The following is a 17,390-nucleotide window of genomic DNA, read 5'->3' as shown; positions in this document are numbered from 1 at the left end:
CAGTTTAGAATATTAAACAGGTCTAAACCTCCCAGAATATTTCAAATGGCAACATTTCCATTTTCAGGAAATCAGGTGTTCTTTTAAAGATGTAACATCACAACCGGCCACCATAATTTAAAGAAACGTCTTAAACACAGATTCCTTTTATCTACTCAGAAACGAATGATTGAGTCACTGCTATATAGCAGTCCCTGGGCTTGGCACTGTGGTAGGGAGGTGAAGAAGCAAAGCAGATGCAGTCCTTGCCTTGATGGATCTTATTGTCTCATGGGGGATACAGACCTTAGAACAAGTAAATAATTATAGCTGTGTTGTGTGTTATGCTAGAAGGATCCAATCTCATGCAGGAGTCAAGGACAGCCTCCCCAAAGAGGTAAACAGTCTTCTGAGACTCAACAAATAAGGGAGGGTTGGATACATTGAGATATGAACGGAAAAGAGAGTTCCCAGAAAGAAAATCATCTCCAGAGGCCTAAACGTGAGACAGTATGGCACGTATAAAAAGCTGAGAGCAGCCCCCAATGGGAAGTGATGAGGGCTAGTCAGGTGAGATGGTCAGGGACAAGTTAGGGAGTGCCTCCAAGCCAGGTCGTTGATTCGTAGCTTTACATTTAAGTAGGGAAGTGACGTGGTTAATAGAGTGGATTGAGAACTGATAAGAGACAATGTGGAGAGGGAAGTTAGGAAGCAAATGCACTTGTACAGAAGTGAGATGACAGTGATTTGGATCAGAATGGTAGCATGTAAAGGAGAGGGGTGAAAGGTATTTTCAAAACTACCTTTTTGAAAATTTATAGGGGTAAAATAAACAAAATTTAGAGAGAGAATGTTGAGTGTGAAGGGCCAAGAATGACTCCTGAGGTTCTAGTTTGCCTGGGTGGGTAGATGGTAGTGTCTGTTCCTGATGCAAGAGACACAGAAAGTGGAGCAGGTTTGGAGTGGGCAGTGGGGTGAGGATGGAGGCAGGCCTGAAAGAGATGATGGAAAGTCCGGCTTTGACTGTGAACTGTTCTGAGTTTTTTGAGTGCACATATAGAGCAGGCAGTTGAAGATAGAGGTTTGGAACTGACATAGGTATGCAGGTAGAACAGAGGTAGAAAGAGAGGTTTGAGAGTCAAAGAAATAAATGTAATGACATAAACCTGTGGCCTCTATTTTGATGGGGAGCTACAATAAGAAAGGCATTTTACATCACACACACAACACACACACACACACCCCAGAAACAAAAAGTACCCCGCACAATTCTTACCTTTGCCATGTGTGATGTTCAGTGACTCTCTGTTGTTTCTCTCAGTGCCGGTCACAATCTTCTACGGTGACTTAATGACCTGACAATGAGTTGCTATCCAGTTTGAACAGTCTAACATAGAGTGCACGATGAGAGAAAAGGCGGTCCAAAGCAGAGCCCTGAGAATTTCCACTCTTAAGGGCTCAACTAGAGGTAGCACTTACAAAGAAGCTAGAGACGATGCAGTGGAGAGGTGGGCGTAACGGGGGTGGGGAGGGGTGGGCAGCGAGGCTCTCCTTATACTTGTGAGATGATCACAGCAGCCCCAAGGATCACAGCCACACCAAGTAACCTCCAAAGCCAGCAAGTGCTTAGTCTCCGCCTTGAGCCCCTTTTATAGAGCGAGGAAACCCTTTCTTAGGGCCCCCAGCAGCCTTCCCTTTGATCACACGGCCCAGCGTTGGTCACAGGGCCAGGCCCAAACCAATCACTGGCAAAGGCAATAGAATTACCACGATTGACTGAGGGGCTGGGTCCTCTCCCCAAGCACAGGGTGGGGTGAACACCTGATCATTACCTCTGACAAGGAAGGGGCTGGGAAAAGCAGTTACCTATATTCCTTACTACTTAAAGTGTGGTTCGGCGATTAGCAGAATCTGCAATACCTGGGAGCTTATTAGAGACGCAGAATTTTAAGCCCCACCCCAGGCCTGCTGAATCGGAATCTCCATGTTCTCAGAATCCTCGGCTGATTCACAGACGAGTTGAGAAGCACTGGCCCTGACACCGCTGGCGCTCACGGTGTCTGCCATATTGCCTCCCGCTGCCCTTGCTCTTTGTCCACTCCTCTCGCTTGTTCTTCTGTCATAAATCCCAGAGTGCCACACATGCTTTGCAGTGTGTTAATTTACTCTAACAGGTTCTCTTCTCATTTTCTGCATAGGAAGGCAGAGCAGGGTTTTTGCATAAACACTGCAAGCTTCCAGCTGTAACCAACCCAAGTCATTAGTAATATCCTTTCAGATCACCCTGATTCTCTGAGGTGTGAAATCCTAGCCCAGGTCTGACAATCTGACAATGTCACTTGGCTGCTGGAAAGTTCTGTATTCTTTAACAGCCATAGACAAGATTTGGGGTTTTGTGTGCTTTCAAATTAAAACAATTTTTATTTTATTTTTTGGGGGGGGTTAGTATAGCCTATTTTACTGAATCTACAGGATTATTGACTCTGCATGAGAACTTCTCCATGCAGGTTGTGTGAGGGAACTCTCTCCTCGACGCCCAGAAAATACTAAGTATTGGGACAAGCTCTCATTTAGCAAGTTCCATCCAGAGTTTGAGGCTCAGACTGGAAGAGACACATAGAGGGCCTAGAAACAGAAAAACTTGTTTAAAGAATTGGAGGATCAAACCTAAGAGGAAATGTGAAAGGAATTAATATCACTTAGGCTGAAGAAAGGAAAAATAAGAAGTCATTAAATGCGTAGAATTGTATGACATTTTACTGAGGCTTCTGAAGCAGGTGTATTCAGTAATTTTTGTTCTTTCTTAAAAAAAAAATCAGGTGTGGGTACACAGATTTTGACAAATTGTCTTTCTCAACTTTCTTCCTACTCATTCATTCATATTTATTGATCAACTGTTATATACCAGCCTCTAATGTCTTATTATTTTACTCTAATGGGCATGGAAACATATTCTTCTAAAAAATCATAAATATGTCCTTTGAGACAACATTCATTCATTTGAGACATCTCTGACATAATTCTGATAAAAGCAGCCTCAATAGAAAGGCACTATTATGTGGCATTTAAACATCCACACTCTGTGCCCTAACTACTTTTCCAGTCTCTGATTTCATTACTCATGTCACCCACCTGTCTATCTTATTCTATCATCTTTGCCTGAACATGCCAAACCCTTTTATGCAGTTTCCTTAGTTGGCATACCTATCTCCCTAAAATATCCTTAAATGCTTTTATACTCATTTGAAAGCATTTAGTGCTCATGTGTATTCTTCTCAGCTAAGTCTTCTATACTCCCACCATTTAAAATCAATCATTCTTTCCTCTGTGTGCCTCTAACATGAGCTTATACCACCGTTTGGCACTTACTTTCCTTTGTGTTATGCTGTTTGTTTGCATGTCTCCCGATAAGCTTCCTGAGGAGAAAGACCATGTCTTATTCTTTGGATTCCCCCCAGCACCTAGCTGCAAGCCAGTGGAATAGAGTTACTGGCACTCACCGAACATTTGTATTAACCTTCTGGGCCTCCAGTAGGTTTGCGCTTCTGGGTCTCTCTGGTTCATCGGGCACGATTATCACCAACGAGTTTGTCTGTGACACCTCTGAGCCAAAATATTAATCACCAATACAAGACCCCATGTCATCTTTCCTCTTGGCTGTTGTGACTGTTAATATTCTGGAGAATAGCTCATCCCTCAGCTGGAATAATGTGAACTTACAGCAAGCAGAGCCCTAGCTGACCTATGTGAACCTGGGGACTGAACAAGAAAGAAGCTGTTGTTTCAAGCCACTAAGATATGGAATTGTTTGCTACAAAGCAAAACCTAGCCCATCCCGCTGGACACGCTTGTAAATAGTAGATGCTTCGTAAATATGAGTATAATTTTTAAAAAATCCATTGGAAGCAGGAATTAATCATTTTATCAATTGTAAATTAATCAAGGAAAATCGCCAGCCTTAAACCCAGTTGTCAAGAGAGGCATTGTGATGTAAGATGAAGAGTGGACATAGAGCCAGTTAGGTATGGGCTTGCAGACTGGCTCTAAATGACCTTGGTCACTGACCTTCTCAGAACTCAGCACCCTCCAATCTCAGTTGGAGCTTATATTTACCCTGCACTGTTGTTGTCAGAATTAAAGATAGTGAATGAACGGTACCTGGTGGTACTTAAAAATTATTATTATGATTGCTTTAGATGTATTTTTCATGTTGGACCATGTGATAGGTGAGAAACGATATGTATTTCAATTTAAACCAAGGTACTCACTGCTACTCTTTCTACTACTCCTTCACTCATCTCTCAAAAAATAAATAAATTTGGGCCCCTGTTGATTTTTTTTTTAAATGTGAGATGATTATATGCGAAGAGATAATAATTTATGTCTAAGTCTCAGTTTCTCATTCAGAGAGAGGAATATTTTTAATGAATTATTCAATTTCCCTCTGTGCTAGACACTGGTGATTCATATTAAATAAATAAATGCATTAAGAAAGGGAAAGAGAAAAGAGATTTGTTTTTCAGCTTATGTGAATAGAAGATGGGAATCATCTGCTTTTTATGCTCTCAATTATATTTATAAAATTTGGAAAAATAATTCTGGGTTTGATGATAAAGCTTCTCGGTGAGTATGATCTTGCCCTCTGCCTTCTTATTTTGATTTCCAGCACTTGTTCAAGTGCAGTGAACTATTCATCTCAATATGTTTAAACAAAGGTTTCAAACCATCTGAATGTCACAGTCCCATGAGAGTGTCTAGTTACTGCACACTCAGGACTTGATTACACTCTTGGCTGTGAGGAGACACAACTTAAGTCCCTCAACATAAATGGAGAGTGACTCATCCTTCTGAGGCAGTAAATAGCAACTTGCGTACTTCAGCACCATCTTTATGCTTCTTACTATACCTGTAACGTCAAAGCACATCTCTTCTGAAATATTTTATACATAGTGTGATATGTGTTGCAAGAAACATTGTGGTCCATAGATAGATTCTTGTTTCTAGGACTTTAATAAGAGGGAGGAAAATCTCAACATCCATTATTTCCCAGTTCAACTAAGGATCAACTTCTGTAATAGCAACAAAAATGTAAGAGGGGAAATTAAATCAAGTATATGGCGATGAAAAGAGAACTGACTGGGTGGTGAACACACAATATGATCTATAGATGATGTATTACAGAATTGTACACCTGAAATCTATGTAACTTTGCTAACAGTTGTCACCCCAATTAACTTTAATTTTTAAAAAAGACAGGAATGCACACATTTAGTGTTGCTCATTCCCAAATCGACCTTCCTGCTTTCCCCTTCTACCTGCTCCCCTAGTTTCTGCCTTAGTCCTCACCTGTTCAACTGAAAAACAAAACAAAACAAAACAAAACAAAACATCAGGTGGAATCAGGAGCACTTACAGAGCTACTACACACCAGACATTTCAATTAGTCTCAGGGCCTACAAAGCTGACATTTTCCTCTCCCCTCAAGGACCTTATTATTTGGTGCTAAAGAAATAAGAAAATTAATAATTATACTCCAGTTTGATGAACTATGATGAGCTCATTCAAAATATACAATCATTAAAAACATTTTCAAAAGCACATGGTGTTCTAATAAAAAAAGCAAAATACAAAATGACATATACAGCGTGATCCCGATTTTGTAAATAATACCCAGTTATGTCCTCGTACACTCAGAAAAAAGATTGGGGATCAAATAAGCGGGCTGAGCACGCTTGCCTACTTTTTTCAAAGATCAGAAAATTTGAAGATTTCCTGGAAAACAGAACAAAGATAGAATTAGATTGATAGAGCAATAAAAGCAGAAAAAAAGGGCCTAAAGAAGGATACCGGAAAGGTAAGAGCTGTTTTGTACACAAACGTTCTAGAGGAACTTCAGTCTCAGGGTTAACCAGGACAGTGGGAGGGGCCAGTCAATAAATTAAAGATTGCATTATGAACTGCTGGGCCCATAATGATCCACCTGTGTTCTTCATATGCTGAAGTTCTGGCAACAGAGGTGTTTACTCCCATGTTCCAGGCTCAATAACAGCTATAAAAAGGGACCCTGGGTGGTCTCCTATCAGAAGGGCTGACTCTGGACAGAAAAGTGGAGCAGAACTTAATAACTCTATACATACCACAATAAGACTTGGAGTGGGAAGACAGCAAAAGAAAACCATGAGATGTTTCTGATACGAGAGGTTCCCAGACCTTGTCTACTGGGGAGAGGAATCTCCCGCACCAAGGAAATCTACCTGTACATCTGCGAGATTCTACTCTACACACCCTGGGGCTGGCACCCATAATCAGAACCTCCGTCACTGGGATGATTATTGCAGCCATAAAATAGAAAGGCAGCTATCTGAAAGAAATAATCAGACTTTTGGATTATTGACAATACAGTCACTGTTACTTAAAAATTTGGCTGACTATCCAAACGGGCACAGATGAATATTAAAGCAGTGAACTGGAACCTTGGGCCAGGGGACTCTTCCAGAACACAGTGCAGAGATGAAGAGATTTCCAGAAGCTCCTATGTCAGCCTAAAGAGTTTGTAATGGAGGGAATGAAGGGAATAGATGGAAAGGCATTCAAAATCAGAGAGAACTTTTTTCAGTGCTGAAGAAATATTATGAACTTGTGAATTTTTATGTATTTATTTCGAGTCAGTTTTAGAAACATTTGTGCTCAGATTGTCCCATCTTGGGCTAGTGCAGTGGTTCTCAACCAAGGGCAGTTTTGATCTCCAGGAAACGTTTAACAATGTCTGGAGACACTTATGATAGCCATGGCTGGGTACCTAGTGGGTAGAGGTCAGGAATGCTGCTAACCAGGGTACAACGCATAGGAAAGTCCCCACTGCAAAGGATTATTTCACTCAAAATGTCAATAGTTCTGAGAATGAGAAACCTTGGGCTAATGGCGGCCCCTTCAGGTTAGCTCCTATACCTCTTTACATAACTCCTGGAGTTTTTGTTAGCTTCCTTGCTTTCTGGTTCAAAATTATGTCTCCTAGGTCTTCTGCTTGAGACCCAGAATCAGCCATTTCTACAAAGATGCTTGATTTGGGGATGGGAAATGGTAATAGAGACCACAACCTGAATGCTCATTACTGCTGGGTTGTCATTTCTTCTAAAAGCTTTTTCAATGCTAGATTATATGCAATTTTCAGAAAGAGCAAAATAAATCATGAATTCATAAAGCTTTTGTAAGCTAAAATTTAAGATTATGCAGATATTCCTTAACTTCTTTGATATTTTTATTTTATCTTATGCTGAAAATTTTGGTCCAGAACTGACATTAACCTCTTTGGTTTATCCTACAACATACATATAAAAAATTGAAAATAATACTCTATATTCTAACTAACAATGAGACTACTGAATACATATTAGGATGTATTTGTAAGTGGGAAGTAGGAGATCAACATTAAAGAGAATTTCAGAAGGTGGGACACAGAACCCACTTCATATTTATAAGTCACCAGCCATCATGCCAACTGGTGTAAACTCAGGCAGTCAAACGCTGCCCTGCCTTGAGGCTTCTGTTCTCTTCCAACGTGGCCACAGAAGTACGATTTCCTTTCCATTTTCCAAGGATCCACAAAGAAATGATATCTCTTCTGGCTTACTTGTGGATTACATTGGAAGCTGAGCTCTTTCTAGAACAGAATTTGTCTTCTTATTTGAGAGTCACCAGGTTCATTCCAGGGTGAGTGTGAGTCTCATGTGACGATGTAGGACCATCTTATCTCACAATGCTACATGTTTTCTGAGAAGCTGTTTGTGCTGTCAACTGAAAAAAAAGTCTTTATTTCGATCTTCTCCTTGAGGGACAGGAAAAGGAGAGATGGAGGGAAAGTTTCAAAAGCAAAGAAAACAAGGAGAGGAGGAGGAAGTGGCCCGTGCTCAATGAACCCACACGTGTGAAAGGCTAATCCAGAAATCACTCAGTAATCACCACCATGAAACCAGACCCTGGTGACATGGCTTGCTACGCGTATGCTCACCTTCCGCACCTCCCACAAAGCCTCACTTCCTGCGCCAAAGTGACCTTCTGAAATCTGGCCACTCTGCCTCAGCTCTTGGCCCCATGCCTCTCCTATGCAACAGCTTCTACACACCATTAGCTTCCTTCCAAAGTCCCCATCTAGTTCTTATCCACTCTTTTCCTGTTTGCAAGAGAAGGGTATGGGGCCAAGTGACCAGTCCACAAAGACTGGAGTGCAGAGGGCTGTTAGAAGTTCCGAGGCATTTCCATCTAGCACGGGAAGTTTGAAAGGAGGCTGAGGTTTCAGCAGCTCTGACGTGGAAGGCAGAAAGGTGCTTGGAACACGGCTGCTTTCTCTGTTCAGAACAGTACTGGTGGGGCGGTCATGCTCAAAGTCACCGCGTGTTGAGAGTGATTATGTTTTTAGTTAGTTTGGCTGTCAACCAAACAACATGTTACTGTGTACTGCTGAGCCAGGTACTTTTGCCGACTGGTGAATTCTTTAAGAATGATAATAATAAATAAATAAACTGGTTTAAAAACAAAATTTCATTTCCTAGGTGGGTCTCTGATGGAAGGGATGGGAATGGGGATAGGAGGACTTGAGCTTGGTTTCCAGTGAGTCCCAGAATGTTCCTCTACAGAAGGTGGGCATCTGGCCAGACGCCTCGAAGAGTGTCCATTTACCTTCACTCCCACGCTGTCTATATGAATGAACTTACGTGACTCATCAATCTCTCTCTCTGGCGGTTTCTCCACCTTTAAATAGAGTCAGTATTCTTGGCCCCTTACTCTCACGCTCAGAGCTGGGTGGATGAGAACAGGAAAATAGGCCTGGGAGTAAAGGCAGACCCCGAACCTGGGCCAGAGCATAAGGAAGCGCAGGCAAAGGCCCAAAGGTCTCCTGACATTTTAGGGTGATTTTTTTTTTTCTTCTTTTTTCTTTTCTTTTATCTTTCTTTCTTTCTTTTCTTTTTCTTTCTTTTTTTTTTTTTTTTTTGTGTGTGTTTCACTGACTGTTTATTGGATTCTTTTTCTTCTCCCTCAGCCCTAAGGATCTGGCCAGCTCTTCGGCTTGGGTTTTCGCCCCCTCAAGACTGATAAAACCCAGGTATTTTTCTCTCAGTGTTTGTGCTGTTTTATGATCACTGAAACAGGCACACATTTAACTTTCATTTTCCACTTTTCAAAAATGTTTTTCACTAGTGATTGTAGGAAAAGAGGGCATACCACAACACAAATAACAGGGTAACCACAAGAAATAATTTTTTTTTTTAAACTGCAAGTCAACTGGTTTTAGTTATCTTTGATCATTTTTGAGGGATCAAAGGGGAATAATGCTCAGAGAGCAACGAAGCTTGTGGTTCACCCCTGAAACTGAGTCACAGTAAAAAAAAAAAGTTACAAGGATGTAATAATTTATGTATTTAATAATAATAAACAGAAAGATGCCAAAATAACTTCAACGTAAATCCTTCACTACTATTTCAGTCATCATGAAAAACACACATGGTTCCCAGCTTCATATTTCTATATTGATTTTCCCCCTTTCTCTCCTACTCTCTTCATATACTACAGATTCTCCTATACTTTGTCCTCAATGCCCCACCTACCCAAGATAAACTCCTCAACAACTCTGAGCCCAGGGACTTTATGTAAACTCACGAAGCCCTTTCATCCTCCTGCCACCTGAATCTTGCTCTCTCTGACCCAATTTTTCACCAAAACAAACGAACAAAAAACCAACGGCAACAACAAAAACACACGGCTCTAGAATCACAACACCCTCCTTAAAGGATTTGGAGGAGAAGCACCTGTCCAACACAGTACATGGCACGACTTATCCTTTATTAGAACTGGAGGAGGGAAAACATAAAGACTCTTACTCGCTCAAATATTCATATGATCACAGGAAGTTGGCCTGACCTGTCATAATGCCCAGTCTGATTCATCGACCAGTTTGGGTCTAAACCAAAGAAGCTCAACCCTATGTGTAGGCAGTGCTCATCGAGAGTGCTATCCTTTCTTACTTTAATACTTAACAGTAATCTCCAGGGCCCTACCATTACCAGTTATTGGGACCTAACTTCTAGCGCAGACCTTTCAGTTGGGAATCCTGGGACTTTCCCAGCTTTTTGGAATTACAACAGTAATAATAATAACAATAATGGTGAATATGGTTATAGCTAACTTTGATAGGGCATTTTCTATGTTTCTGTGTAAACATTTAACACTGGTTGTCAGCTCTGGTTTCCAAGTCCTAAAGGATTGTGTTAGTTATCTAATGCTGCCTAACAAATCGCCACAAAACATAGTGGCTTAAGACAATACACACTGATCTTCTCAGAGTTTCTGTGGGTCAGGAATCTGGGCGTGACTTAGCTGAATCCTTGGCTTCAAGGTCTCTCAGTCAAGGTGTTGTTTAGGGTAGAGTCACCTCAAGGCTCAAATGGGCAAGGATTTGATTCCAGGTCACACAGTCATTGGTAGGATTCAGTTTCTCACTGGCTCCTGGACTAAGAGCTTCAGTTCTTCACTGACTGTTGGCCAGAAGCTGCCCTCCATTCCTTGTCATATGAGCCTTGCCAATATGGCAGCTTCCTTCTTCAAAGGGTGCAAGCTACGAGGGCAATAGAGAGAGTGTTAGCAAGATGGAAGTCACAACCTTTTGTTATCTAATGATGGAAGTGACATCCATTCCCTTTGCCATATTCTATTGTTAGATCAAGTCACTATGTCCAGCCAACACTCAATGTGTCCAGCGCACACTCAAATGGACGTGGATCACTGGGGTCATCTTAGAAATCTGCCAACCTCACTACCAATGGAGGAAAGGGTTGTTTTAAGATTTCAAGGATAATATCAAGACCAGAAGATGAAAGTAGTTCAGGGTAAGAACTAAAGCTAATAAAGGTAGAAATTAGGAGATAGATTGGGGAACTACCTTATAACATTTTTGATCCAGTCTCTCTCTCTCTCTCTCTCTCTCTCTCTCTCTCTCTCTCTCTCTCCCCTCGCTCATAACATGAAAGTAAAACTAAGGAGATTGTGCATATGAGGCTAAACAGTACACATGGATTTACTGCACCAAAGAACTGTTTCTTTCCACTGGAAAAGGAAATGGAAAATAATAGTAATGGAGTAGTGGGATAGGGGAGTAGCAAAGAGTAACTGAAGATAATCTCTGGATAGAAGAGACCCAGAGTTCCGATGGGCAGCAGGCTTTCCAACAGGGACACGCATCAAATAAAAAAAAGAAGGAATCAAGGCATGAACCAGGTCTGGAATAGGATGTCTGCCACTAAAGACAGTCAAGAAGAAATAAATTCCAACAGGAAAGAGAAGGCTAGTTCTAGAAAGGTTCTTTGAGGAAACACTACATAGAGCAATGATGCGGGAGAGAGGACAAGAAACATTTTTTAGCAGCATCCACCACAACAAATTTCATGTAATATATATTTTATGAGAGGAAAAAGATTGTAGGACTTTTCAGAGCCTTTCATATGTTAGTATGCTCTGTGAAACCCTAAGAGGTGTGTGAGGGAGGGTGGGGATTGAATAGACAGTGCTTCTCACAAGTATTTGTTTTGCATGGAGATAGTAACATGTTATACACTTTAGGGAATGCTTTTTTATCAAATGCCTGTGGCCTTTTTGGAGAGCAGAAAGGGGGGAATCTGGTTCAGTTATTTCTAGTGAGCCAAGAATGGTAGCCAGTGGTTGAGTAATACGCAAAATATTTTTATCAAACACCTATGTGTTTACCAGAAACGACCCTGGGATTTCAACATTTGGGCTCCAACAATGGGAAAGATACAGAACTAGAATCAGCACAGAAGTCACCAGATCATTACCTCTTATAACCACTTCCAGAAATACCTCCAAATTCACAAAGCTCTGTCTATTATAATCCTTCCCTCCAGCACTCACATTCCCTTTCCTTCTACTGCTCATCTTTCTTGTCAACAAAGAAGGAATCAGGAAGTTCACCTCATGGGCTTTTCTCTTGGACATTTTTCAGTATTATAGTGTGAGGGCAATAAAGGGAGATTCATTGAGAGAGGCAAGACAAACATGGTAAGAGCCTTTCAGAAATGTCTTTTTAGTACAGAGAAAGAAAGAAGAAATCAGGAAAGGACTCTCCTGCCAAACCACACAGAAGACAGTTCATCAAGGAATGGTAATTTCTTTAGCATTGGTGGGGAATTGCCCACTGTGGGGATTAACAGGGCAGTGCCCAAAGGATGAGAGACCTTCCCTCAAGTAACTGGGCTCAGCTGAGGGCTCTGTCTGGTTCAGAAGAGCAAGACAGTTATAAGAAGCCACACCCTTCTGCAGTACACAACGCTGTTTCCAGGCTAATCCTCCAATAATATTATAGCTACTTTCAATGGTTAATGAATAGCTTCTAAGTGCCTGCTTCATTTAATTGTCCAAAGGCCAGTTGGTCCCAGAGCGTATAAAGCCACGTGCTGGCTAATGAGCATTCTCTCTGAGCAAGGGAAGCAGGGAAGTGGCAGGGTCAGGGCTCTGGGTTCCAACGGAGCAGGGATGCGTAACAGCACTGGTCTCGTTTTCTGTGTCCTTACCCTCCTGACAGGCTTCCTGATAATCTGCCTGGGGGCCTTCTACATTTCCTCTGGCTCCATATTCAACTGTCGAGGGAATCTGATCCTGGCCTATTTGCTTCTGCCTCTGGGGTTTGTGATACTTCTGAGTGGAATTTTCTGGACCACCTACCGCCAGGCCAGTGAAAGCAAAGGGATGTTCAGCCATGTGTTCAGACAACACCTTGCTCGTGGGACCCCAGCCCTGGCCACAGTGGACAGGTATGTGCTGAGAAGCTGAAAGACATGAGGGCGAGATAGGGCTGAGTTCTGGAAAAGCTGAATGAGCGACTTACATGTCTCCCAGGGCTGTATGTCTAGAACTGGAGCTTTTTCATCAGGGAATTACTCTGGGGTTAGTAAATAGGAAAAATGGTGGCTGCCTCTGGGGAAAATCATGAAGAAAAGAGAATTTCTCTCAGAGAAACAACCGCTACCCTCCCCCACCCCCATTAAAAAGCCACCTAAGTCAATTTAAGATGCCCAACTTTTAGTTTCTTTCATTGTATTATGGGAGCTGTCCTTTGAGGCTGGTGGGGGTGGTCTGAGAAAGCAAATCCCAGACCAAATTCTGCTATACAACAAATGAGCAAGGAGGCATAAAATCAGTCCTGCAGCCTCTTCATGAACTCAGTGAAGTCGCACCTTAGTATCCTTTTAGGTTATTTGATCATACTTTGCATGAAAGATTAATTTGAGGCAAGGCAATAATATTCCAGAGGTAAGATTCAGTTAACCTTACCATCTCGTACCCATTAGGATGGCTATTTTCAAAAAAACAGGAAATGACAAGTGTTAGTTAGTATGTGGAGAAATTGGAACCCTTGTGTACTCTTGGTGGGAGTGTAAAATGGTGCAGCCACTGTGGAAACTGGTATGGAGGTTCTTCAAAGCATTAAACATAGAAATACTATTTGATCCAGCAATTCCACTTCTGAGTGTATAGACAAAAGAATTGAAAGCAGGAACTTGAACAGATATTTGTACACAATATGCATAGCAGCATTCTTCAAAAGAGCCAAAAAGCAGCAACCCCTATGTCCATCAGTGGATAAAAATGTATATTATACATACAATAGAATATTTGTCAGCCTTAAAACGTAAGGGAATTGTCATGCATGCAACAACATGGATGAACCTCGAAGACATTATGCTAAGTGAAATAACCCAGACACAAAAAGATAAATATATATGATTCCACTTATATGAGGTACTTAGGGTAGTCAAATTTATAGACAGAAAGTAGAACAGTCGTTCCCAGGGGCTGGGGGAAGGGGAATGGGGAGTTATGGTTTAATGGATACAGAGTATCAGTTCGAGATGATGGAAAAATTCTGAAGCGAAATAGTGGTGATGATTGCACAACACAGTGAATGTACTTAATGCCACTGAACAGTACACTTAAAATGGCTAAAGTGGTAAAGTTTTTGTTATATTTTACCACATTAAAAAAATTTCAGTTAACTTTGTAGTTTGTATCAGACAACCCAAAACCTCCGAATCCTTGCCTGAACACAAGACCATTGAGTGATAAAACATCAGGTATCATCCTTGTGGTACAGACGGCAAGACTCCATAAATTCTTTTGTTCTCTTCATCTAAAATATTTTAGCTACTCCATGTGTCTTGAATGTACGTAATTTTACTCATGACTTGCTTTTTGACATTATTATGCTAATAAGCTACTAGTTGTAATAACCAAAACCCATTTCCAATGTTTATTATATTACTAGCAAAGTCTCTGGATTTGATCATTAAAAAAACACTAAGATAAGTGAAGTGATTATAGAAACTGTTTCCAGAGTGATGATTGTCTTTCTGTATAAATGTTAGACGATGGCCTCCAGAGTGTGAATTTCTGATCAGAGTAATGAGTTACCATTAGGGTGTAGCTTAAATTTGCTAACACATGCCTAACATTACACTGCGTGGAAATGTGTCAAAGTAAATTATGGACATCGTGACATCCCCAGGTCACTCTCTCTTTCTGCTGCATCTAATAGATGCCTCGCCCACTCAGAGTGGCTTGTAAGTCCGTCAATGGAAAGTTAACATTTCTCAGAAGCACTGGCATTCAAAATGGGTACCCAGGCTGAGGTATTAAAGCCAATGGGTCTGCAGTGGTAGATTTCAGGTCACTGGGAATGTGAATTGCTCTGGGGGATGGGGATTGGGAGAAGTGGATGGGATTTGGGAAGCCAGCAGCAGTCGTCCTGGAGCCTCTCAAATCACTCCAGGAAACAGCTCACCTTTCCATCTTCGATGTCTTTACACATGAGCCCATGACAGAGCCTTGGCTATTCTGAGTGGAGGCTGAGAGGTCTGCTGTACAGTAGGCAGTTCCTTCAGCCATTTGGCTTTGGGCCTGCTCACATTTGGAATGGAGTTGTGGCTACAAATGGCAGTCCCAGTTCTGTTGTGGTTACACACCACAAACACTCCCTGTAGGCACTGGAAGAATTCACTCTATAAATACACAACTTAATCAAGCTTCCCCTCTCTCTTCCTCACCTCCATGCCACCCGCAAGCCCATTCATAATGGAGAAGCCAGAAGCATTTAGCAATTAGCAACCCTGGGCAAGTTGACCAATGAGGACATCAGCTCTGGCGTGAATGGTTCCTTTAGCCATCGCCTGATGGCATGGCAAGAGCAGCAACTAAAATCTCCATAAAGTTGTCAGTTGAAATAGTTTGGGAAATGAGAACACTTAAGTTTTTTGTGTTTGTTTTTTAAACTAGCTGCTGAGACTTGCAAGAGTTGTAGGAAAGAGAGAAGCATCTGCTACAGTTCAGGAACCTGCATGGAGCTGGTTTTCATTCATTCTTTTGTTGGCTGTGAGGATCTGAAACAGTGAATGCAATTGAGCAGATGATGTGTGTGAATGGGGACGAGGATATCTAAATAACTGGGTACCGAGAAATCCCACGGTCAAGGCCCCCATGTCCCCTCCCCCTGTTAAGGATCTCACACTGGAAGCCCCTGGTTCCAATGAGCAAGAGAAGAGGAATAGGTTAGAATAACACACTGGGAAAAGTACGACTACAGAGGCTCACATCCCACGGCCGATAGAGTTCTGCTGGAAGAGCTGCACATTTTTAAAAAACTGGTGATGCCAGGAAGAAGTACATCTGTTTCCAAATCAATGTTTCTTAACAGTTTAACTTCACACGTATACCTCTTTGGCATTGACAACTGAAATAACACATGTATGTTGGTGGCATTTGTCCCCTAGGCCATATTTTTACCCTCCTGCTTATGAAGAGAGTCGTGATCCTGAAAAACAAACCTGTCCTGCAGAGGGAGAGGCCATGGATGTGCCTCCACCTCTGTACACAGAGATGGACCTTGAACTTGAGGATGACAGAGATGCTCACCGAGAGGCCCCACCATCCTACGATGAGTCCGTAACAGACGGCGGTGGCAGCAGCGTCATCACAGGATGCCGAGAGACAGAGCTGAGAGTGCTGGAGCAGGGGCAGCTCTCCAGCATATGTCACGCCCTCCGGGGATACAGCTGCTAATAATAAACGCAGACAAGGGACTGTGGGAGGAAAAGCCATGTCAGTGACTCTGAGCAAGGGCTCCCCAGGGGAATGCTTGAGTCGCTAAGAAATCTTTTCAGCTTTATTATATTTTATTATGTGTTTTCACACAACAGGACAAGTCGAAAGGCGGGGTGGTGGAAAGAGATGCAACCTGATGCTTCAGAGCTAAGAAACTTTGTCTTGCTGGGCCTCAGTTTCCTCCTCTATCAAGTGGGACTTTATGCTGGGATTAAAATCTAACAATTACAGGATGCTTTTTATATGGCAGGCTCTGTGCTATGAACTTTCTATACTTTCTTGTTAGCCCTTATGATAACCTTCAGAGATGGGTGCAATGATTATTCCCATTTTACAGATGCATAAACTGAGACTTTGAGAAGTTAAGAAACGTTTCCAATGATATACAGTTATTTTCCAGGATGGTGAAGGAAGGTCCATAGAGGGGCATGGGAGGACATATGTACTGCCAACTTCTGTCCTAGGTTAATCCTGTCTTACTTCCCTCCTCCTAGGGAGCAGTTTGGACTTCTCTCTCCCTTTAGAAAGTGGGCTCTCACAGAAGTGGAGCCCCAGGGTTGCTGCAATACTTAAAGCCCTTGGAGAAGCAGCAGAGACTCCTTTCATGGCCTAGCTTCTCTCTTAAACTGCATATAAACCGTTGGTGTGTTCTGCCCAGGACCTTGGCCCTCACCTCCTAGCATAGTTTCCTTTCATACTGATGATGAGAGATGGTCCTTAAAGGTAACAGACGGCCCTTGATGAATGGGCACAGGAGGGCCGTTGAACAGTTGTGGGAAAGGATGAGGAGGTTTCAAGGAGGAAGAGGGTTGTCAAAATGGGATGGGGCCCCGCAGCTGCCTGTTCCCTGTTACTGCTGAGTGCATAGATGAAGCATGTCCTGACAAGTAGACAGGAAGCCACATACAGGGAAATCCTGGTCCCTTCACACGGAGCATGAATTAGGGCATCTGTGATTTGAATCCTTGACACCAAGGGCATAACTGGATATTACAGGTCACTCGTTGTTGTCCAATGAAGGTGATCATTTACTAGCAATGCAATGTATGATTCATCTCTTTCTATCCCTCTATTGAGATTTTATCCTGAAATTTTCCCTGGGGTCTGAGCACATTCACTGACCTGAACGAGCTCTATCACTGGACTTTCATCCAGAGTTTGCATTGTAATGGATGGTTTTTCCAACTACTGGTAGTCATCTGAAACAAATGTTAATTTTGGTTTACATAAGAAAAAGGTGTTAATCTCTT

General features: G+C 42.1%; 1 protein-coding gene across 1 annotated transcript; it reads left to right on the top strand.

The window, feature by feature from the left end:
- The first annotated feature begins 12,446 nt into the window (after positions 1–12,446).
- Positions 12,447–16,182, top strand: TMEM252 (transmembrane protein 252). Its single transcript, XM_019730357.2, is given in 3 exon segments — positions 12,447–12,797; positions 15,810–15,990; positions 15,992–16,182. Coding segments are annotated over 3 exon segments (576 nt in total). The 5' UTR covers position 12,447; the 3' UTR covers positions 16,037–16,182.
- The last annotated feature ends 1,208 nt before the right edge of the window (positions 16,183–17,390 follow it).

The sequence above is a fragment of the Rhinolophus sinicus genome, linkage group LG04 (genome assembly GCF_036562045.2).
Source record: "Rhinolophus sinicus isolate RSC01 linkage group LG04, ASM3656204v1, whole genome shotgun sequence".
NCBI lineage: Eukaryota > Metazoa > Chordata > Mammalia > Chiroptera > Rhinolophidae > Rhinolophus > Rhinolophus sinicus.
The sequence above is the reverse complement of the archived record's forward strand: the minus strand, read 5'-3'. Positions and strand labels throughout refer to the sequence as shown.